This window comes from Anolis sagrei, chromosome 11 (assembly GCF_037176765.1).
Source record: "Anolis sagrei isolate rAnoSag1 chromosome 11, rAnoSag1.mat, whole genome shotgun sequence".
NCBI lineage: Eukaryota > Metazoa > Chordata > Lepidosauria > Squamata > Dactyloidae > Anolis > Anolis sagrei.
Window position 1 is genome coordinate 16,941,998 of NC_090031.1, and position 24,911 is coordinate 16,966,908.

At 44.0% G+C, this 24,911-nt stretch overlaps 1 protein-coding gene across 1 annotated transcript in view; it reads left to right on the plus strand.

Annotated features, from left to right (window-relative positions):
- The window catches only part of URM1 (ubiquitin related modifier 1), a 29,902-nt gene extending 13,292 nt beyond the window's left edge, over positions 1 to 16,610 (plus strand). The window contains exons 3-5 of the mRNA XM_060757165.2: positions 4,935 to 5,016; positions 13,384 to 13,432; positions 15,921 to 16,610. Coding sequence (XP_060613148.2) covers positions 4,935 to 5,016; positions 13,384 to 13,432; positions 15,921 to 15,989 — 200 coding nt within the window. The 3' untranslated portion in view covers positions 15,990 to 16,610. The remainder of the gene's footprint in view (positions 1 to 4,934; positions 5,017 to 13,383; positions 13,433 to 15,920) is intronic.
- The last annotated feature ends 8,301 nt before the right edge of the window (positions 16,611 to 24,911 follow it).

A 24,911-nucleotide genomic window follows, 5' to 3' on the forward strand; every position in this document is an offset into this window, starting at 1 on the left:
ACATCTAGTGATACATTTATGGGATTCTCTGGAAGTGAAGATTGGCAATCGGGAAATACAACTGAGTTTTGGGGGGATATAAGTCTTGACAGGCGATGGAGAAGATGGAGGGATGGGCGTAGGACTTCACGTGAAGGGTTGGGAGCAGCTGCAAGGGATGATCATGGGCGGTGGTCAGTTCATCTTATGATGATGATATGTAATAAAAGTGGGTTCTGAAATGGGGAATCTTTGCAGAAGGCAAGGTGTTGGTATACGTTCGTACTGTCTGGACTTGTCACTGCCTGTTCCATGTTCAGCATTCGGCTTGGGATCTGTAGGTTGCTGCGAAAGTGTGTGCTTTCGACTCGACTTGGATTCTTGTGAGTGTGGATTTCCCCCTTCCTTGACCTTGGACCGGCTTGACTACGACACTGCTTCTGTGGACTTTGGAACTTTGGAGTTGCGTTCGAGCATGTATGCTCAGATATATAAGGAAGGGGCTATAGGCCATGATTTACATACTGCTTTGTATCTCCTCTCTCTCTTTTTTATGATTGGCTGCCTCTCTCCTGATGCGGAGGGTGAAACCCCTTCCAAACTCCATTTTTGCCAGGGGGAAAACCCCCGCAAAATGGTGAGTCTGCAAAAAGCAAACCGCAAAGTAGCGAGGGAACACTGTACATCATCTATCAGCCAAGGAACGATTACAAATGCTCTTCCCATCCTTGCAAGTGGGGGGTGGGGAATGGAGGATAATTGTGAAGGCTCAGCCAAAGCATCTGGGGAGGGGGCCAAGGTGGCGGGGACGCCTTTGTCATGACTCTGGGCCAGTGGCGGAGAATGTGGGCGGGGTGATGCTTGGCTGCAGTCAGTGACCTCAGCAAATTGGAGTTGGGCCGTGGTCAGTATGATAAATGGCCTCGTTCCCTGGGGTGGGGGGTGAGACGGAGGGAGCAGAGAGAGCAAGGTCAGGCCCCATAGGGAGGGTGTCTGAGCAATGGTTAGAGAGCAGACCCTCCCCTTGCTCTTGCTGAGCCATCGCCACCCTAGTGACCAGCTCAACATCTTTATTTATGACTAGCTGTACCCGCCAGGCGTTGCTGTGGCCAACCTTCCCTCCCTCCCTCTTTCTCTTCTTTCTTTCTCTCCTTCCTTCCCTTTCTTTTCTTCTCTCCTTCCTTCCTTCTCTTCCTCTTCCCTTTCTTCCCCCCTTTGCTTTCCCTTCCTCTTTCTCCCCTTTCTTCCTTCTCTTCCTGTTGTAGGATTGCAACTCCCAGCAGTCCTCCTGATCTACCTACCTACCTACCTATTTATCTCTATTTATCTCTATCTAATCTATCTATCTGGAGGATTGCTGGGGATTGCAGTCCAGGAATAGAAAATTGGAAAATGCAGAGATTGGGATACTCTCAAAAAATCCAAGAAGAAAAAAACTTGCATTTTGAAAGCAGTGCATTTGGATCATCCTCCTCTCCTAAAGGGCCTTCTGAGAACTGTAGTCCGGAAGAGTATATGGATACGCTATTGCGTGTTTTGTTTGACAGGGAAGCCATTTTTGCACATGGGCTGTAGCATCATTTTGGATTTTGAGTCCCTTCTGCTGTGTTTTTCAGTGTTTTTATGAGTGATGGCCTGATATGTGTTTCATGTCCAAATTTGGTGTCAATTCATCCAGTGGTTTTTGAGTTACGTTAATCCCACAAACGAACATTACATTTTTATTTATGTAGATGGTGTTTCCCTTCCCATTCGGAGGTGTCTCCTGCTGATCTTGTTCTTTTTTCATCTCAGAGTGATCTCAGCCCTCTTGGTTGCTCTTTCTCCTTTGCATCTGTTCCAACCGCTGCATCCGGAATAAGATTTTTCTTCCTCTCCCTTATTTGTATATTTATATTTTTTTCTCCCACCCTTAGCAACATTGCAGTCATCACTGCCCTGTCGTTTGCTTAGTGAATAGGACTGCTAGCCTGGTGGGAAGGCCCATTAGCAGGGTGTTCTCTGTTTCCTTCAAGATTCATTTGTTAATTCAAATAGTTATGCCTTGCCCTTGTCATTAGATCTAGTGCAAATTGCAGCAGCACAACCGTTAGCCAGAGTACCCTAGAGAAACCCTACCAAGCTGTTTGTAAAGACAATATGCTCTGATACACATTCAAAGTGCTGGTAATACTCCAAGCCTTAAAGCAGATTGGACCTCACAATGTCTCTCCCTTTGTACACCTGCCTGTGGTTTGACATGTACTGAAGGGTTCCTTCTCTGTGTCCTATCCATTTACACTGGGAAGATGTGGGAGGAGGCCTTCTGTGCTGTGGCAGCCCAGCTTTGGAATACCTTCCTCTTAGAGAACTAATTGGTACCAACATCTCTGTCATTTTGGTGCCAAGAAAAGACAGAGCAGCTTACAAAAGCTTTTTAGCACGACTGATACACATCTCAAATTTTATTATTTACAAGCTGTACCCGCCATGAGTTGCTGTGGCCAAAGTTCCCCCCCTTTTTCTCTCCTTCCTTCCTTCCTTCCTTCCTTCCTTCCTTCCTTCCTTCCTTCCTTCCTTCCTTCCTTCTTTCCTTCCCTCCCTCCCTCCCTCCCTCCCTCCTTCCTTCCTTCCTTCCTTCCTTCCTTCCTTCCCCCCTTTTTCTTTCCCTTCTGCTTTCTCTTCTTTCTTCCTTCTCTACCTCATTTTCTTTCCTTCCTTTGATCTTTGGTTCCATCCTTCCTTCTCTCTTTCCTTCCTTCCCTCCTTCTTTCTTTCCTTTTTTCCTTCTCTCCTTCCATCCCTCTCTCTTGCTTTGCTTCCCCCTTTTTTCTTTCCCTTCCGCTTTCCCTTCTTTCCTTCTTGTCTACCTCATTTTCTTTCCTTCCTTTGATCTTTGGTTCCATCCTTCCTTTTCTCTTTCCTTCCTTCCTTCCCTCCCTCTTTCTCACCTTCTTTCCTTCTCTCCTTCCTTGCCTTGCTTCCCCCCTTTTTCTTTCCCTTATGCTTTCTCTCCTTTCTTCCTTCTCTACCTCTTTCTTTACTTCCTTTGATCTTTGGTTCCATCCTTCTTTTTCTCTTTCTTTCCTTCCTTCCTTCCCTCTCTCTTGCCTTTCTTCCCCCCCCCCCTTTTCTTTCCCTCCCTCCCTCCCTCCCTCTTTCTCACTTTCTTTCCTTCTCTCCTTCCCTCTCTCTTGCTTTGCTTCCCCCCCCACTTTTTCTTTCCCTTCTGCTTTCTGTCCTTTTTTCTTTTTCTACCGCTTTCTTTCCTTCCTTCCTTTGATCTTTGGTTGCATCCTTCCTTCTCTCCTTCCTTCCTTCCTTCCTTCCTTCCTTCCTTCCCTCCCTCCCTCCCTCCCTCCCTCCCTCCCTCCCTCCCTCTTTCTCACCTTCTTTCCTTCTCTCCTTTCCTTCCCTCTCTCTTGACTTGCTTCCCCCCTTTTCTTTCTCTTCCACTTTCTCTCCTTTCTTCCTTCTCTACCTCCTTCCTTCCTTCCTTCCTTCCATCTTTGATTCCATCCTTCCTTCTCTCTTTTTTCCTTCCTTCCTTCCCTCTTTCTTACCTTCTTTCCCTCTCTCCTTCCGTCCCTCTCTCTTGCCTTGCTTCCTTCTCTACCTCTTTCCTGCCTTCCCCTCTTTTTCTTTCCCTTCTACATTATCTCCTTCCTTCCTTATTTACTTCCTTCCTTCCTCCCTTTCCTCTTTCCATTCCTTCCCTATAGACATAGGCTGGAAAAGAGTTGGGCTCAAAGGCAGAGATTGAGAGAGGTGTGTCCCTGCTCTCTACAGAGAAAGGGCTTCGTGGTTAGTATGCTAGGTGTCTGTGGTAGACTTCCTGAAGTGAGGGAAGGGGACTGCCTCCTGGGCCCAGTCTGGCAGGCGAGGGGTTAAGTGGCCCAACTGGAGCTGTCTTTGGGGTCACAGGACTGGATTGGATGATACAGAAAGTTGGATAAGCGAAGATTGGATAAGCAAGACTCTACTTAATATCCAAAGCCAGATAATCATATTCATCAATCCAAATCCAACTGTATTGCACATATTTATTTATTTATTTATTTCGTATCAAAAGCATTGCATAATTAGCATAAAACCAATAAAAAAAGAATGAGCGCAGTTGGCTAAATATCTTTTGACCAAAAACGGGCAACAGCAATGGCATTGTCTGTAGCCTCCAACAATTCTTTCTCTGTACATGAGTCAGGGCACAGTGGACAAGCATACAGATGCAGAGTTTTCTGTTCTGCTCCGCAGTTACACAAGGTATGGGATTCTGTTAGGTAGTGCCATTTTGCCAGATTGACTTTTGATCTGCCCACTCCGCTTCTGAGTCTGTTCAGGAACTTCCAAGTTGCCCATTCTTGTTTTGCCCCTGGAGGAAGACCCTCTCTTGTGGGGGGGGGGGGCATCCAGTTGGGATTTCCTGGATTAGCCAGAGGGATACCCTTGCTGTTGCTGGGGGGACACCAAGAGGAGTGGTAGTTCTCATAAAGCTCTTCCTTGATTTGAGTCTACTGGGAGGAGGCTGGTAGCCATGTAGTGGGTGGCTTGCACAGGGTTCAACCTTATTTCTCTCACATTTAGTAGCAACGTCCTGCCACACATCAGAGGGGGCAGTGCCAGCAAGCTTGTAGAGATTATCAACAGGTGCAGGTTTAAGACATCCTGTGATTATTCTGCATGTTTCATTCAATGCACAGATAATTATGCTGGGCCAAATGCTTGCTCCCAAAACCAAGTTTTCACATGTTTACAAAATGACAGGAGGGAAGGGGATGATTTAATCCCATTAGGGAGGGAGTTCCATAGCCGAGGGGCCACCACTGAGAAGGCCCTGTCTTGCGTCCCCAACAGTAGCGACTGTGAAGGTGGTGGTACCGAGAGCAGGGCTCTTTTAAGCGTTAAGAATGGAGGTCAGGGAAGTGTCACAGATGAAAACCCAACTCAAGCCTTGTTGTACTTTCTTCTTCTTTCAGGGGATGTTCGGCGCCTGCTCATGTGGATTAAAGAGAACCTATTGAAAGAGAGGCCAGAGTTGTTTGTGCAAGGAGACTCTGTGTAAGTATAGCACTGGCCCAGGTATTGTGGTATTTGTAATTCCTCTGGGAAAGCAACAAGTGGACCCTGTACCACTAGGAGCCCCCAGTGGCTCAGTGGGTTAAACCCCTGTGCCGGCAGGACTGAAGACCAACAAGGTCGCAGGTTCGAATCCGGGGAGAGGCGGATGAGCTCCCTCTATCAGCTCCAGCTCCTTATGCGGGGACATGAGAGAAGCCTCCCACAAGGATGATAAAAACGTCAAAATCATCTGGGCGTCCCCTGGGCAACGTCCTTGCAGACAGCCAATTCTCTCACACCAGAAGCGACTTGCAGTTTCTCAAGTCACTCCTGACACGACAAAAAAAAACAACCCCAAAACTATACCGCTATATTATAATCAATAGTCCATAGAATCAGTAGTCCATAGTCCAAAGCATCTCTTTGTTTGGAGAGTTGAATAAGGCTCTAAGCATACTGTTCCTGCATTGAAATCTCAACTGTATTGTTCCTGCATACTAAAGGCATACCCCTGTTCCTACTGAAGTCTAAACCGCACACTGTTCTAAAATGGAGTCTGAGTCCTGAACAAGCCCAGTCCTGATCACATGGACTGCAACCCCTCCCACAACAAAGAGTTACAAGTCAAATTGCATACTAACACACACATATACAATACAGTAAGCAATCTAAATTATATGCATAACAAATAACGAGTAATACGGTGTGTATGTGTATATGTGTGTGTGTGTGGGTGTGTGAAAACTTATACCAAACACAATTACAGAATTGACATATAGTTGCAATAGAATGTAAATGTTAAGGTAATCCCCTTGAGTTGATATAAAATGAGAAAGGAAGTCTTTTTCATCAGACATGAACTCTGAAGATTTCGCTATGAGTGTGTGTGTTTGCAATCTGAAATTGGTTTTCTGTTCCAGTAATCGATGATTTAATTTAGTGGTTACACTGGAGAGTCTCTCTTTTTTTGAGGGGGGAGAGAGAGAGATGTTTCTAGCTTCTTTGTTCAGACTACCTCTAAGCATCCACAGCTTTTTACTTTACTTACTTAGGCGATCCCTCATATCCTGAGGATGATGGTCTTCCAAGTCCGATGTCTTGGTGGTGGGTCCGTAGGGGGCTTTGGAGCCCAATTCCTGATCCACATGTTCTCCCACAGTGAGGACATCAGTTTCCAGAGGGAAGGCAGTCCCAGTCAGGGTTGGCTTGACGTGCCTTTCTCTTGGTACGCTTTTCCCTTTCACCCTCCATTTGTGCCTCTTCAGATTTTGCAGTACTGCTGGTCACAGCTGACCTCCAACTAGAGCGCCTTCCCAGTTCTCGGTATCTATGCCACAGTCTTTGAGGTTGGCTTTAAGCCCGTCTTTCAATCTCTTTTCCTGTCCTCCAACATTCTGTTTTTCATTCTTCAGTTTGGAGTAGACATCTGCTTTGGGAGACGGTGATTGGGCATTCGGACAACGTGGCCAGTCCAGCACAGTTGATGATGGAGGACCATCTCTTCAATACTGGTGGTCTTTGCTTCTTCTGGCACACCGACATTTGTCCTCTTGTCTTCCTAAGAGATTTGTAGGATTTTTCAGAGGAAGCTTTGATGGAATCGTTCCAGGAGTTGCATGTGACATCTGTAGACAGTTCATGTTTCGCAGACATAGAACAGAGTTGGGAGGTCTGTAGCTTTGTAAACAAGCATCTTGGTATCCCTACGGATGTCCTTGTCCTCAAACATTCTCTGCTTCATTTGGAAGAATGTTGCACTCGCAGAGCTCAGGCGATGTTGTATTTCAGTGTCAATGTTGACTTTTGTGGAGAGGTGGCTGTCATGGGAGCGGAAATGGTCAACATTTTCTAATACACCATTAAGCTGTATTTCTGTCATTGGAGAGGGATTGGCTGATGCCTTTTGCTGGAAGAGCACTTTGGTTTTCTGGATGTTCAATGAGAGGCTAAGCTTCTCATATGCTTCTCCCAAGATATTTAGAGGTATTTGTAGGTCTTCTTCTGAATGCACACAGATGGCATTGTCATCAGCATATTGGAGTTCTATAACAGGTGTTGTTGTGACCTTGGTTTTGACTGAGGTTAAATAGCTTCCCATCAACAAGATGAAGTATCATAGCAATGATGATGGAAAATAAGGTTGGAGCAATAACACATCATCCCTGTTTGACACCTGATTCCACCTTAAATGGGTCATTTTGGGAGCCATTGCTGTCCAAGACTGCTGCCATCATGTCATCACGGAGGAGCCGCAGGATGTTCACAAATTTGTCAGGGCACCCCATTTTTTAGAGGATGGTCCAGAGCTTTTTAATTGGCAGGTTTATTTATTTATTTATCGTGTCATCAGCAACCTCGGGGTGCTTGTCTGTTCTTAAGGTGAAAGGCACATGTCTGTGTTTTAGATGGATTAGGAATCAGTTGGTTTTCCCTGTAATAGACAGTAAGAGCACCTAGAGCTTTGGAGAGCTTCTGTTCAACCATCTCAAAGCTCCCTGCTTGAGCGGTGATGGCACGATCATCAGCATAGATGAAACTCTCTGTCCCTTCTGGCAGTGGCTGGTCATTTGTATAAATGTTGAACATGGGTGGGGCGAGCACGCTCCCCTGAGGCATGCCGTTCTTCTGTTTCCGCCATCTGCTTCTCTGGCCCTGGAGGTGTACCAAGTGTATAGCTGGGGGCTGCGGTGGGAAGGAATTTGTTTGGCAAATGAAATTTTAGTTTGGCAAACGCTGGTCAGTTGAATGGAAAAGCCTCAGCCAGCCTTGTGGCACATCATTCTATAATGTAATACAATATAATACTAATAATAATATAATATTATAATTATATATTTTATATTCAATGTAATATCACTAATAATATTACAGTACTAGCCGTGCCCTGCCACATGTTGCTGTGGCCCACTCTGGTGGTCATGGGGGTTCTGTGTGGGAGGTTTGGGCCAATTCCATCGTCGGTGGGGTTCAGAATGCTCTGTGATTGTAGGTGAACTACAAATCTCGGCAACTACAACTCCCAAATGTCAAGATTCTATTTTCCCCAAACTCCATCATTGTTCACATTTGGGCATATTGAGTATTTGTGTAGAGTTTGGTCCAGATCCAGCATTGTTTAAGTCCACAGTATTCTCTGGATGGAGGTGAACTACAATTCCAAAACTCAAGGTCAATGCCCACCAAACCTTTCCAGTATTTTCTGTTGGTCATGGGAGTTCTGTGTGCCATGTTTGGTTCAATTCCATTGTTGGTGGAGTTCAGAATGCTCTTTGATTATAGGTGAACGATAAATCCCAGCAACTACAACTCCCAAATGACAAAATCAATTTTTTGAGTGAAGGACATACATTGGGTTGTTAGGTGACTTGTGTCCAAATTTGGTGTCAATTTGTCCAGTGTTTTTTGAGTTCTGTTCATCCCACAAACGAACATTAATTTTTTATTTATATAGATAATGTTATAGTACAATGTAATATATAGTATTAATATTGTGCTATGGTAATAATATAATATATTGTATTTACTTTTAACTTGTAAGGCACTCTGAGTCCCCTTTGGGGTGAGAAGGGCGGCATATAAATGTCGTGAACAAACAAATAAATAAACATAACCTCCGGCCTGTCCTTAGTAGAACATGGCTTCTCCTGTGTCGCACTGTTGCATCCATGCAGCCATCCTTTGGCTGGAATCAGCTGCTTGAGGAGCATCCCTGCCTTCTTGGTATTTCCCCTCCTTCCACCTTTCCTTCCACAACTTAATTTTTTCAGCAGCACAGAGCTCTCCTCTGCAGCAAAGAGGGGGGCGTTGCACGTTGTAACGCTCTCGTCATCGTGCCGATGTCTTTGGGAGCCAGCAGGATATGCTCCAACCGGGTGCCCTCCCTCCCTTAAAGGCAGCGGGAACATCGTTTCAGGGCTCTGCCAACAATCAAAGCAGGGGAATCCCCTTGTCTCTGATCCAAGGCTTGGGGCTGATCCCGCCTGTTTGTAGCCACGAAGCCGGAGGGGTTGCAATTGCTTCCTCTCGCCACATTAATGTTCATCTGCTTCATCCGCAGAACAGGGGTTTCGATTATCGAGGCTGAGCTCCATTATTTGGAGAGGCTGACAGTGGCAACCCAGAGCCACCTTGTAAACAGAGTCTCTCTCTGTATTGTCGAAGGCTTTCATGGCTGGAATCACTAGGTTCTTGTAGGTTTTTTCGGGCTATAGGGCCATGTTCTAGAGACATTTCTCCTGACGTTTCGCCTGCATCTATGGCAAGCATCTATGGCAAGCATCCTCAGAGGTAGTGAGGTCTGTTGGAACTAGGAAAATGGGTTTATATATCTGTGGAATGACTGGGGTGGGGCAAAGAGCTCTCTGCTGAAGGTAGGTGTGAATGTTTCAGCTGACCACCTTCATTAGCATTTAAAGGCCTGGCTGAGCCTGGGAAATTGTTCTGTTGAGAAGTGTTAAGCTGTGCCTGATTGTTTCCTCTAGGCTGTTTTGCTGTAGTAATTTTAGACTCTGCAGGAGTCTACCGTATACCATGCAGCTGTGGACAAGTCTACATAGGGACCACCAAACGCAGCATTGCCCAAACACGAATCAAGGAACATGAAAGGCACTGCAGACTACTTCAACCAGAGAAGTCAGCCAGAGCAGAGCACCTGATGAACCAGCCTGTACACAGCATATTATTTGAGAACACAGAAATGCTGGACCACATGTCAGACTACACAGAGAAGCCATTGAAATCCACAAGCATGTGGACAATTTCAACAGAAAGGAGGAGACCATGAAAATGAACAAAATCTGGCTACCAGTATTAAAAAACTCTAAAATTACTACAGCAAAACAGCAGAGAGGAAACAATCAGGCACAGCTTAACAAGCTACAAGCAGGAACTAGTGGAAAACCGAAATTCTCTCTGCACACTTGCTTATCTCTCTTCACTCTGGCTGAGTCGGGCGACTCCCTTCTGTTCCCAACCAGAACACACATTATCTCATTTCTCTCAAGGTTACATAGTCACAGCCTCAGTAATAAGCATTCAGCATAGCAATTTCTAACACACAGTAGACGCCATCTTGAAATTACATAGAAACACATTTAAAACACACATAACTAAATTAATCCTGACAGTCTTAATAGCGGCTGAGTTTTTCCTATTGTTTTTCCTTAATGCGACTGTCACCTGGTATGGCTACATTAATACTACTACTACTACTACTAATAATAATAATAATAATAATAATAATAATAATAATAAGTTGCACCAGTCACATTGTTGGCTGAACTGATTTATTTTTCTTTCTGTGTACAAGTGGGCTATTGTGTTGTATGTCCTCCTAAAGATTGCCAGGGTGGGGGCTTGCTAATATCTCTGGGGAGCGAATTCCAAAGCCGAGGGGCGACCACAGAGGAGGCTCTCTCCCTCGTCCCTGCAAGTCGCGCTTGCGATGGGGACGGGAGCGAGAGAAGGGCCTCTCCGGAAGAGATCGTGTGGGTTTGTGAATTATGGGAATCCTAGAATTTGCAAAAGGACCAGAAAGGATTGCTAGTAGGATGGAGCGAAAACTGGAAGAAGAACTAAGTGTTCCCAGTAACCACAGGATGCTGGCTGGCTGGTCTTTGTTTTTTTTTTTTTCTGGAGTGAAAAACAGAAGACTAGGTGAGGTGAGGGAATGGGATGCAGCTCCCAGAACCCTTCACTGCAGCAGCACCCCATTGCAACATTTTATTGCGTTGCACAAAGCTGTGTGCATTCTGGGACTGTTCTGTGCCCAGTTGGTAAAGGGAAAGATTGTCCCTGACATTAAGTCCAGTCGTGTCCGACTTTGGGGGTGGTGCTCATCTCCATTTCTAAGCCGAAGAGCCGGCGTTATCCGTAGACACCTCCGAAGTTATGTGGCCGGCATGACTGCACGGAGCACCAATACCTATTGATCTATTCACATTTGCATGTTTTTGAACTGCTAGGTTGGCAGAAGCTGGGGCTGTCAGTGGAAGCCTATGCCGCTCCCCGGATTCGAACCTGCTCAGTAGTTTAACCCACTGCAACCTAAGCTGATATTGGACACAGGCATCAATATCTGTCTTTGGAATCATCTGGAAAAGGAAAAAAATGTGGGAGATTGGTTGGATTCTAATCTTTATGAATATGACTAAAGAGCTAGAAGGATGCCGCATGAGTCTCTGGCACAGTCTCAGAAGCCATTGTCTAATTCAGGGATGGAAACAGTGACTTCTTGGGATTTGTAATCGATGACAAGGTGAACATGAGTCAGCTGTCTGATGCAGCAGCAAAAAATATGATTGTCAGCTACTTCATAAAAGAGGAATTGTTTCTAATGAGCAGGAATTGTTTCACTTGATTCCGGGCAAGCTAGAACTTCTCTAATGTACTCTGAGCAGGCTTTACATGATAGGAATCAGATACTGCACTAGATCTATTCTTTGATGCCAGACAAGGCAGGACTGGATTGAATGGGCCTTTGTTTAAAAAAATAGATTATGGACAAAATGGAGCCTGTGGTCGTACAGTGGGTTAAAACCTTGTGGTTCAAATCCAGGGAGCAGGGTGAGCTCCTGTCTGTCAGCTCCAGCTTCTCGTGTGGGGACATGAGAGAAGCCTCCCACAGGATGGTAAAACATCAAACATCTGGGCAACGTCCTTGCAGACGGCCAATTCTCTCACACCAGAAGCAACTTGCAATTTCTCAAGTCGCTCCTGACACGAAAAAAAATGGCCAAGATATGTCTTGATAATCAGAGATACTGGGTTAGAGTGTGTTCTTCCCAGGAGATCTTCAAGCAACTGTTGCACCCCAAGCCTGAAGCCTGTTGCACCCCAAGCCTGAACCACAGCATCACACAGGAGTCCAGAGTGTAAACAAAAAGTTTATTGTAAAAAAAAAACTGTTGAGATTAATTTCAACAATTCAGCAGCAGATCAGTTGAACAACTTCAGCGCTTTCCAGTAGCTTCTTCCTACACAGTATTTTCAGTCAACTGCTCCCACAGCCTGTAGTCACTCTGGAACCTTTTACAGACACTTGAGCACATGCCCGGCCATTGTCAGTTTTACTATCGTCTTTCCCCCAGTCTAGATGATATTACAAACTTACCACAGCATACAGTTATATCTTGTCTTAGCAGACAGGTTATTTTAATCAGTTACATAGAGCCTTCGATGAACAACATCACAGCACAAGGAGAAATATACACTGTACATGACTTCCTTATATAAAATTAATTTACATATAGCAATCCCTGATTGGCTCCCAACCCATTAACCTAACTCAGACCCAGGATTACATGATTCACAATCACCTGGACTAGGCCAGAACACATTCCCCAAATGAAGTTCTATATACAGTTAATGCATGAATCAGCATTTCCAATAGAAGCCTATTAGCAGTGCATGACTCAGCTATATTACTTTACAATACATTGTAAAACCTCACACACACACACTAAAATATATGGGGAAAATTCACGAATAAAGCAAGAAGAGGAATATTCCAAAATAGGTTAAGTAGTAGGTGATAATCACACAGGATTCCAAATGTCTCATGAAAATCCAAAGGTCACACAGTCCAAGAATAGCCAAAAGTCAGAATTACAGCATAAATCCATAAGCAACAGATCTCCTAAGAAAACTTGAGCAAGAATCATGAAACAAGAGTACAAAAACCTTCCAAGATACATAGATCCAAAAACAGGGTTGACTTGACACAAGATCTCAGGCCTGGGTTCTCCCTCGAATACCAACGTTGCCTGAACTGAATTTAGAGCACACACTGGCTGTTAATAAGCTGACATGAAGTCATGGTGTTTCCCACTGACTTTCTCTATCTGTTTCCCACATAGCCTTATTGATCTACGGAGCTGACTATCTGTTCTAATCTGCAAATGTAACTCCATTCTTAGCTCTGCCAGGTGTTTTCCCTTGAGAGTTTTCTGTTATTTTGTCTTCACTTAACCCCTTATCTAAGGATGTTGTTTCTGGCTCCTGTGACTGTCCCTTGGAGCTCAGAGGCAATTGCATTCTCTCGGCCTCCCATCACACACTCTTGCCCCTGTTCAGGTGGTGGTGGTGGCTGTTGGCATAATTAATTCAGAGAGAAATTAGAAATTGAATAATTTTATGTGCCTCCAAGCAGACTCTAAATCATGATGTCCCTGTCGTAGGATTTCCTTGGCTAGATTCCTTCAGAAGAGGTTTGGCATACAGTTCCTGGGGGGCTGAGAGAATGTGACTTGCCCAAGAACACCCAGTGGGTTTCCATGTCTGCAACTGAAACCAGGATGGATTCAGGACTCAAATGCCTACTTCCAGATAACTCCATGTCCAGCTAAGATGTCCTCTCTTTCTTTGCAGGCGGCCGGGAATCTTGGTCCTCATCAATGACTCTGACTGGGAGCTGATGGTGTGTATAGCTTCTGTCTTTGCTGTCTGTCGGCTTGTTTTACATCATGCTGTTAGCAACCATACTGTTAATTCTCCCGAAATCAACTCAAATAATTGCTTCCCCTGATGAGTTTTATTTTGTTTACCATATTTATATATTTAGTGAGGCGGCAATTGTAAGGGCAAAATGAAATGATACAAAACAGAGACCGTGGAGACGATTATTATCCCCAGGTTGGTTATAATCAATATATTGCCCTGCAGTTTCCACCATCCCTTGGTAGCCACCACTTGGTTTTTGATATATTGCTCAGAACAAGTTACCATATATTTTTCAAGTATAAGCCAACCTGAATATAAGCCGAGGCACCTAATTTTGCCACAAAAACTGGGAAAACATATTGACTTGAGTATAAGATGAGGGTGGGAAATGCAGCAGCTACTGGTCAATTCCAAAATAAAAATAGATACCAATACAATTACATTATGAGGCATCCGTAGGTGAAATGTTTTTGAATCTTTACATAAAACTGTAATTTAAGATAAGACTGTCCAACTCTGATTCAACCATTATGTAAAACATACCTTCTTCAATGTAAATGTGCTCACGTATCCTTCCAATAATAATTAGAGTAAAATAATGAATGTAATAAAAATAATATTAGAGTAAAATAATGGAATAAGAGTAATAATAGAGTAAAACAAAATAATAATAATAATAATAATAATAATAAATAGACTTTGGCATAAGCCAGTAAAGGTGGTCCCAGTGGTGATAGGCACACTGGGTGCAGTACTTAAAGACCTTGGCCTGCACTTAAATATAATTGGCGCTGACACAATTACTATTTGTCAGCTGCAAAAGGCCACCCTACTGGGATTTGCACGCATTATTCGCCGATACATCACATAGTCCTAGACACTTGGGTGATGCAATACAGCAGCCAGCAGAGTGATCTTGTTTGCTGTGTACTAATCTTGTTGTGTTTCAAATAATAATAATAATAGTAGTAGTAGTAGTAGTAGTAATAATAATAATAATAATAATAATAATAATAAGGGTAAAATAATAAATGTAATAATAATAGAATAAAATAATAATAATAATAAAAAATGATACAGTGTTCCCTCACTTATCGTGGGGGTTCCATTCCAGGGCCACTCGCAATAAGTGAAAATCTGCGAAGTAGGGATGCCATATTAATTTTAATATTTATACATTATTTTATATATTTTATATATTATTTTCTTATCCGCGCTTCCTTACCTGCCTCCCGGCCCACCCCAAGAACACCTGCCTGACTCCCTGGGCTCCGCAGAGCCTCCGGAGCCATGCAGGCAGCAGCAGGCCTTCCTCGCTGCGCCTCAGGCCGCCGTACTTCTGGGGTCCCTGGTCTCCCTGGCCTCCATTGGATGTAAATATTTAATATTTAATATTTTTATTAATATTTTCAAAAACCACAGCAAGCTCGCTAAAAGCGAACCGCAAAGTAGTGAGGGAACACTGTAAATGTAATAATAATAATAATAATAATAATAATAATAATAATAATGAAATAATGTAAATGTAATAATAATAATAAATAGAGTAAAATAAGAAATGTAGTAATAATACAGTAAAATAATAAATTTAATAATAAATAGAGTAAAATAATGTAAATGTAATAATAATAATAATATAGTAAAATAATAAATATAATAATAATAAATAGAGTAAAATAATAAATGTAATAATTTTTTTTGTTGTGTCAGGAGCGACTTGAGAAACTGCAAGTCGCTTCTGGTGTGAGAGAATTGGCCGTCTGCAAGGACGTTGCCCAGGGGATGCCCGGATGATTTGATGTTTTTATCATCCTCGTGGGAGGCTTCTCTCATGTCCCCGCATGAGGAGCTGGAGCTGATAGAGGGAGCTCATCCGCCTCTCCCCAGATTTGTTGGTCTTCAGTCCTGCCAGCACAGAGGTTTAACCCACTGCGCCACCGGGGGCTCCAATGTAATAATAATAGAGTAAAATAATAAATGTAATAAAAATCAAATAATAAATGTAATAAAATGTAATAAAAATAAAGTAAAATAATAAACTATCTTGACTCGAGTATAAGGCCTTTTTCAGCCTTAAAAAAACACTTGGTTTATACTTGAGTATATACGGTACTATATTTTGGACTATGGTTTGCAGAGGACTGTAACTATCACAGGCGCTTTATATGTTTAGTCCAAAGCTTGGAAAAGTTCCTCTAGTGGAGGATTTCTATCAGCTGTAGACCAAAATAATAACTTTTCCAAACAGTGGTCTTCCTTGATTGGTTTTGTGGTCCGTCATTGTTTTGTTTTTCCCGGAGAACTTTTGTAATCCCATTTTAAAAACCCTGTCCATAAACTTTGTGATTCTTTGCTCTTTGGACCATATCGAAGCCGGTGCTTGGAGATCGGAGTTTGTTATGATTCCTTATGCAAACCTGAGAAGTCACCCCTCTCTTTCCCTTTCTCCCCTTTCTCTTCTTCAGGGGGAGCTGGACTACCAACTCCAAGACCGGGATAATGTGGTTTTCCTCTCCACCTTACACGGGGGTTAGATGGCCAGAGGAGCCAAAAAGGGACGCTTTTTAAGAGAGAGAGAAATGCCAGCCCAAGAAAGGACCTCCCTTGGCTCCTCTTTCTGCCTTTGTCTACGATGTGTCCAACCAGATCTGGTTCCTCATTAGGCCCTTTCCTCCTCCCGCCTGCTCTTTTGATGCCCGCCTCCTCCCGCCCTCCGACCCTTTGTCCTGGAATGGTTTCGGCATCGGATCACCCTCTTCTTGCCTCCCAGAGGCTCGCGCTCCTGAACAAACGATGGAAAGTGAGCTCTTTGGAACCACGTGGGGCCCGGGCTGCGGATGAGCATCAGATCAGGCCTCCCTGGCTGCCATGGAGCCAATGCCGCTCCTTCTCTCCCTTTCTCTCTTCCCTCTCTGCCAGCAGAGAGACTGAGATCAAAGAGCGGGGACATCCCTTCCAGTCTCTCACCCGTCGCTCGCATCAGCGCACAGCCTTTTTTCAGCACTGCAGTTTGCTGTTATCGGCTTATCTGGACTTCGGCTGCCAGGCATGGATTTCAGCAGCGTAGCTCTCGAAAAGTAGATTTGCTTGAAAACGATGACGCTGAATTTGTGAAGCTGTGCCTTTTTGGTTTATAAACATCTTTTAGATCCGTGTTTCTCAACCTCCTTAATGCCGTGACCCCTTAATACAGTTCCTCATGTTGTGGTGACCCCCAATCATAAAATTATTTTCGTTGGGTTGTTGTAGGTTTTTTCAGGCTATATAGCCATGGTCTAGAGGCATTCTCTCCTGACGTTTCGCCTGCATCTATGGCAAGCATCCTCAGAGGTAGTGAGGTCTGTTGGAACTAGGAAAAAGGGAGAGCCGTTCAGCAGTGGAACTCTCTGCCCCAGAGTGTGGTGGAAGCTCCTTCTTTGGAAGCTTTTAAACAGAGGCTGGATGGCCATCTGTCAGGGGTGCTTTGAATGCAGTATTCCTGCTTCTTGGCAGGAGGTTGAACTGGATGGCCCATGAGGTCTCTTCCAACTCTATGATTCTATGGTAAATAATAGACAAATTTTTTAGGATTTTTTTTCAAAATTGTAATCCCTTTACCCTTTATTTGAATACTAGCTGTAGCTGCCACGCATTGCTGTGGCCAACTTTCCCTTTTTCTCTCCATTCTTTCTGTCCTTCCTTCCTTCCCTCCCTCTTTCCTTTGTTCCTTCCCTTTTTTCTTCCCTTCTCTCCTTCCTTCTCTTCCTCTTTCCTTCCTTCCCCCCTTTTCTTTCCCTTTTGCTTTCTCTCCTTTCTTCCTTCTCTATCTGTTCTTGCACTGCAACTCTCAACAGTCCTCCTGATTGATCTATCTACCTACCTAATCTATCTGGAGGATTGCTGGGAGTTGCAGTCCAGGAATAGGAAATTGGAAATATGCAGGGATTGGGGTGCTCTCAAAGAAATCCAAGAAGAAGAAAGCTTGCATCTTGGAAGCAGAGCATTTGGATCCTCCTCCTCCTCTCCTAAATGGCCTGGTCCAGGGGATGCTGGGAATTGTAGTCCAGAAGAGAGTGTGGATATGCTATTGTGTATTTTGTTTGCAAGGGGGACTCATTTTGCGCGTGCGCCGTAGCATCTTTTTGCTTTTTGGGCTTTTTCAGTCCCTTCTGCTGTGTTTTTCAGTATTTTTATGAGTGATGGTCACTCATTGGCCTGATAGGTGTCTTGTGTCCAAATTTGGTGTCAATTCGTCCAGTGGTTTTTGAGTTATGTTAACCCCACAAACTAACATTACATTTTTATTTATATAGATAGGTACATAATGTGGTATTTTGACCCACATCTAAGCATGAAATTCATTTCAATTCCATATACCTGGAGGTATTTGTGTACAATATTTTAACAATTTGGTGCATGACACAAAGTTTGGGTACATTGATCCATCAGAAAGCAAAGGGGTCGCTATCTTGGCAACCTGCGCTGACAATTTTGGAATATTCTGTATTTTAGGTTTCTTCATAGCCTTGGGTCTTGTGCTGGGAGAAAAGTGGGATATATATGCAACCCATACATGCCAGGCTTCGCTCCAGTTGCCATGCGCAGATGAGTTGCCAGATCTGGAGCTAAAACCAACCAGATGATGGTGTGAGTTTGGCCCTCTTGGTCCTTACTCTGGGTTATTTCTTGCCATGCTTCTGGGTTGCCTTCTCAAACACAGCTTTTCCCTCAAGCCTTTGGTCCAACCAACCCTTTTGCCTGCATCTTCTCATGAACCTAAGACCCATTCAAGATACATGCTTCAAAGGCCACAATGTAGCGAACCCCGTCAAAGTATTGAAATAGAGTTGAGTTCTGGATTGTGTGGTTACTTCTGTTTCAATCCTAACCATACAGATCTGAACCGAGTGCTTCTGTTTTCCTCCATCACCCTTCAACTAAGTTAGATTTTGGATTGTAGGGCCTTTGGATTGTAGGGCTCCTTCTCGCTAAAGCAATGGTTCCCAATCAGTGGTCCGTGGACTACCAGTGGTCTTCAAGAACCGCCTCACCGTTACTACACCGTTGCAACAAGAGTGACTGGTCTTGCGAAACCCTCTTATAGTGTTGAAAACTGATTCGTAATCCTTTTGGTACTAATGTTGGGGAGTGGTTCCTGGTGATAGTGCTCCCTGATCAAAGTGGTCCCTGATCAAGTGATCCCTGGTCAAAGTGGTCCCTGATCAAGTGTCCCTGGTCAAAGTGGTCCCTGATCAAGTATCCCTTGTTAAAGTGGTCCCTGGTCAAAGTGGTCCCTGATCAAGTATCCCTGGTTAAAGTGGTCCCTGGTCAAAGTGGTCCCTGATCAAGTGTCCCTGGTCAAAGTGGTCCCTGATCAAGTATCCCTTGTTAAAGTGGTCCCTGGTCAAAGTGGTCCCTGATCAAGTGTCCCTGGTCAAAGTGGTCCCTGATCAAGTATCCCTGGTTAAAGTGGTCCCTGATCAAGTGGTCCCTGGTCAAAGTGGTCCCTGATCAAGTGTCCCTGGTCAAAGTGGTCCCTGATCAAGTGTCCCTGGTCAAAGTGGTCCCTGATCAAGTGGTCCCTTGTTAAAGTGGTCCCTGGTCAAAGTGGTCCCTGATCAAGTGTCCCTGGTTAAAGTGGTCCCTGGTCAAAGTGGTCCCTGATCAAGTGTCCCTGGTCAAAGTGGTCCCTGGTCAAGTGGTCCCTGGCCAAAGTGGTCCCTGGCCAAAGTGGTCCCTGATCAACAGGCCCCTGGCCAAAGTGATCCCTGGTGAAAGTGGTCCCTGATCAAGTGGTCCCTGGTCAAAATGGTCCCTGATCAAAGTGGTCCCTGATCAAAGTAGTCCCTGGTCAAGTAGTCCCTGGTCAAATTGGTCCGTGGTCAAAGTGGTCTCTGGTCAAAAGAAAATTGGGAGTCACTGCTCTAAAGGCATAGCTGTTGAAAGAACTCGGCCTTCTGTTTTGGGCGTGCAGCAGCAGCTGCTGGGAAGTCAATGGAGTACATTCACAGCGATGGACTGGAAGATGATAATGGGCTTTTCCCCTCCCAATTCGGATTTTATTATGTTTTTATAACCACTATATACACCCAACAGAGAAACAATCATTGTGTCACCCAACAGGGAAGAAAGGTTTAACAGTAGAGGGTTTGAAGGCCTGGATGTTTTATTGCAGACACACAGACGTTTAAGGCAGATCCTTGCCTTTTTGTGTGCTGTTGTTCCTCTCCATGTCTTTGTATGAATGGTGAAATTTAAAGCAATGTAAGAACACAGCAAAACAAGACGCAGTTGTTTCCAAATATGATGCAACTTCTCTCTTGCTTGCTGTGTACTTTAGGTAGCTTGCTGGAACTATTATTATTATTATTATTATTATTATTATTATTTGATACACAACAAACAAAATCACTGTGCTGGCTGTTGTGTTGGATCACACGTCAGACACTTCCCAAGTATCTAGGACTATGTGATGTATCGGCGAATCATGTATGCAGATCTCAGTAGCTGACAGATGTGATTACAGTGTTCCCTCACTTGTCGTGGGTGTTACATTCCAGAATCACCCGCGAAAAGTGAAAATCCGCAAAGTATGGACACTATATATGTATATCGAGTTCTGGCGGTGAGGCAGAAGCGAGGAGAGATTTAAAGGCACCACACACTTTTTTTTGCTAGCTATCTCTGCTTTGCTTTGCAATCTCTCTTGATTGGCTACCTCTCTCCCGAGGGGGAGGGTGACACCCCCTTCCACACTCCACCGTTGCCACGAGGCGGGATTAGAACGCCGCTCTGGGCAATGGCAACCATTCATAAACTGGGAGGCAACAACCTGCGAAACAGCGAGTTCGCGAAAAGCGAAGTAGCGAGGGAACACTGTATTATTATTATTATTATTAACACACCTATTTAATGTGGCCGCTAATAATCAATTTTAAAGAAAACCTAATAGAATTTATGATGATGATGATGATGATGATAATAAGCAGTAAATTAAAAGTAAAATCACCTTCCTATTCTATCCTGGTTGATGGGGTGTAAGGAATTCCAATAGGAACTTGCCCATGTTAAAGGTGTTGCACTTCAGGTCTGGAAACACCTATGACCACCGCACCACACAAGAGTCCAGGAATATAATCAAACAGTTTATTGTAAAACACATAAAAAGCATATCAAAAAGCAGGAATAAGAAATGAAGATATATAATCCAAAAAAGTTTCGTAACAGGTGATATCTAAACAATAATCCAAATGTCTCATAAAGCTCCAGAGGTGATAAGGTCCAGGAACAGCCAAAAATGACAGGTATAGTGTAAATCCATAAGCTAAAAAGTATCAGTAAAACTTGAACAGGAACATAAAAAACTTCCAGGATTAAAAGCCAACATTAAAACTTGACTTGAACCAAGAAGAAGACTCAGGCTGAGCGTCTCCCTCTTAACGCAGTGTTGCCTGAACTGACTTTAAAGTAAACAGCTTGTTTAATAGCATTTCGAAAACATGCAAATGTGGGTAGATATATAGGTACTGCTCCGGTGGGAAGGTAATGGTGTTTCATGCAGTCATGCTGCCTACATGACCTTGGAGGTGTCTATGGACAACGCCGGCTCTTCAGCTTAGGAATGGAGGTGAGCACCAACCTCCAGAGTCAGACACGACTGGACTTAATGTCAGGGGAAGACCTTTACCCTGGTCCCCATGAAAGAATTACATTAACTTTGTATCCAACTTTTCCACGTAATCTCTCAGCCTGGCGTGATCTATTTTCATCTGATTTGTAAACAATTCATTGCTCTCCATAGCTACAGGTGATTTCTCCTGGGAACCCTCCTTATCGCCCAGCTCTTCACTCGATTCCTTGTCTGCTGTTACTACTTCTGGCTCCTCGAAATGACCTTGAGGCCTTGCACTTTCCGAGCCAGTTTTCTCACAGAGAGAAACATACTTTCCCAGACCTAAATTTCCCAGACTTGAGCCCTCGTCACTTTTTGCCACAGGAAAGCCCATCATCCTCTCTAAATCATCAGTGAAACCATCAGCTTCTGGCTGATCTTACAAGAATAATAGTACATGTTCATGGAGTTTTAAGTTTTTCCTATTAGAATATGACGCCCAAGCTTTGGAAATCATTCACCACAAGGCCACCTTGGGAGAGGAAGACATGCTATTTGACCATGCTCCAATGCTTTCCTATTAGTATATTCCTCTTAGTATATCTGTTTAGAAAGAATCTTTCTAAACAAAACCAATGCTAAACAAAACCAATGCTATAATTTTGTTGCTAGCAAGACTTTGGGAAATTTGCTTTCAGGCTTCATAAAATCTGGCATTCTGTCTAACAATACGAACCGAAAGGCGATGAGAAAGGACGATGATGATGATGGATACCAATATCACCTTTCAAAAATACTGGTGAGCTTTCAGTTCATTTGAAGCAATATTTGATCAAATAGCCAGATAGTTATTAATCTACTGCAGTCTAATAAAATAATTTACAGTATTTATGTAGTTTTTTAAAGTTTGCATTATACTGAATTCAAAAAAACTATATTTCCTGGGCTCTTTTGTATTATATTTGCTTGGGTTATTTGAAAAAGTCTGGATGCTGTTTATGTAACCATCTATTCCTTCATCCATCTATTCATCTATCCATCCATCCATCAATCTATCGATTGAGTTATCTATCCATCCACTTACCCATCCATCTATTCATCCATCAATCCACTCACCCATCCATCCACTTACCCATCCACTCATCTATCCATCCATCTACCTACCTGTCTGTCTGTCCGTCCATCCATCCATTCACCCACCCATCCACTCACCCACCCACCCATCCATCCTCTATCTATCGATCCATCTATCCATCTGTCTATCCATCCATCTACCTACCTACCTACCTATCCATCCACCCATCCATCCACTCACCCACCCATCTATCCATCCACTCATCTATCCATCTACTCATCCATCCATCATCCACTCACCATCTGTCCACCCACCTGTCCGTCCGTCCATCCATCCATCCATCCATCCACCTATCCATCTATCCATCCATCCTTCAACCCATCCATCCATCCACTCACCCACCCAAACATCTATCCATCCATACTTCCATCCACCTATCCATCTATCTATCCATCTATCTATCTATCTATCTATCTATCTATCTATCTATCTATCCATCAATCCATCCATCCACTTACCCATCCACTCATCCATCCATCCATCATCCACTCACCATCTATCCACCCATCCTTCCATCCATCTATCCATCCACTTACCTATCTGTCTGTCTGTCCGTCCATCCGTCCACCCACCCATCCATCCACTCACCCACCTATCCATCCATCCACCCGTGCATCTATTCATCCATCCACCCATCCATCCATCCACTCACCAACCCACCCATATATCTATCCATCCATCCGTCTGTCCATCCATCCATCCATCTATCCATCTGTCTATCCATCCATCCATCCATCTATCTATCCATCCATCCATCCACTCACCTGTCCACCCATCCATCCACTCACCCGTCCACCCACCCATCCACTCACCCACCCACCCACGCATCCATCCATCCATCTATCTATCTCAATATCTCTATATGCCCATCTATCTCTACCTTTGCACCCTTTTATAAAGTTTGAGGAACAGTTCCTTTTGGCTTCTGGCTTCAAGAGGAAACCATCTGTGGATGTATAAGGGGACAGTTGAACAGGGTGGTTCCTAGGACCCAGCACCATGCGCGACAAGAGTGCATTCAAAGCTTTTGATGCGGTGCAGCGGTTGGGTTTACAGCTGTCCTGTGGCCACATGGGTCAGGAGTCATTGCCGGAACAAATCTCGGCCTTCTCTTCCATTGTGAGCAGAAGCGCAAACACCGTTAAGAATTGTGGAAGTTCAAAACACCGGGAGGGAGGGATGAAGTTGGCCCAGGCCTGATGTAGATGCACCTTCCAGATTTCTGAAGCTGTTGGGTGCAATGGGACTGGCTCTGGTGGGGCTTTGAGTATCACGCACATGTCTTTGGAAGACCAAACCTTCCTCATCCCCAACTAAGCATCCTTTCGGCCTGCCTTCTTGCATCCTCTCCGGCCTGAACCGAAACAAAGCCTCCAGTCCCTCCAATGAGGATGGTTCTGGCCTGGTCGGTGGTGGGGGTGGCGGAGACACAAAAGAGGACATTTGTCTTTGGAATCCAATTAAAGCAGCTGCAATTCCAAAGAGATGGAGACAATCCTGGTAAAAGCACCAAGTCGGATCCTGATTGCACCAAAGGCTGAGGAAAAGGCTTTGCAATTTAGGAGAATCCTAAAGGCAGTGGGTTTTTCTCTATTGGGAAGCCACTCTTCTCTTCTCCTCTCCATCCTTCTCTCCTGCCATCACTGGGAAGGAAGGAATAATGGAAGGAAAGGGAAGAGAGGAGAAGAGAAGAGTGTCTTCCTGATAGAGACAACCCCGCTGCCTCTTGCTTTACAATTTAGGAGAATCCCTCTCGGGTCTCCTCTCTGTCCTTTCCCCCCAAATATCACTAGGAAGGAAGAAAAGAAGGTAAACAAAGTACAACCAAGTACACAATTTCTTCCTCATATTCAATTGGATTGCTACAAAAATAAAAAAAACTTGTATGACCGATTGCACACCAAGTACTAAGTACAATTTCTGCAAGCAAGGAAGAAAGAAAAAGCAAGCAAGGAGGGAAGGGAGGAAGGAAAGAGGGAAGGAAAGAAAGAGGGAGGGAGGAGGAAGAAGAGAAGGAAGAAAAAGAAAAGTGGAAGGAAGGAAAAAAGAAAAGCAAGCAAGGAAAGAAGGAAGGAAGAAAAAAGGATCAAAGGAAGAAAGGGGAAAAGCAAGCAAGCGGAAGGAAAAAGAAAGAACAAACAAGGAAAGAAGGAAGAAAGGGAAAGAAGGAAGGAAGGAGAGAAGGAAGGAAGGAAAAAAAGAAAAGCAAACGAGCGAGGGAAAGAAGGAAGGAGAGAAGGAAAGAGGGAAGGAAGGAAAAACAGAAGGAAAAACAGAAGAAAGAAAAAAGCAAGCAAGTGGAAGGAAAGAAAGAAAGAAAAGCAAACAAGGAGGGAGAGAAAGAAGGAAGAAGAGAAGGAAAGAGGAAAGGAAAGAAAGAGGGAGGGAGGAAGGAAGGAAGAACAGAAGGAAGAACAGAAGGAAGAAAAAAGCAAGCAAGTGAAGGAAGGAAGGAAGGAAGGAAAGAAAAGCAAACAAGGAGGGAGGGAAAGAAGGAAGGAGAGAAGGAAAGAGGGAAGGAAGGAAGGAGAGAAGGAAGAAAGGAAGGAAGGAAAAACAGAAGGAAGAACAGAAGGAAGAAAAAAACAAGCAAGTGGAAGGAAGGCAAACAAGGGAGGGAAAGAAGGAAGGAGAGAAGGAAGGAAAAACAAGGAAGAAAAAAAACCAAGGAAGTGGAAGGAAAGAAAGAAAGAAAAGCAAGAAGGGAGGGAGGGAAAGAAGGAATGAGAG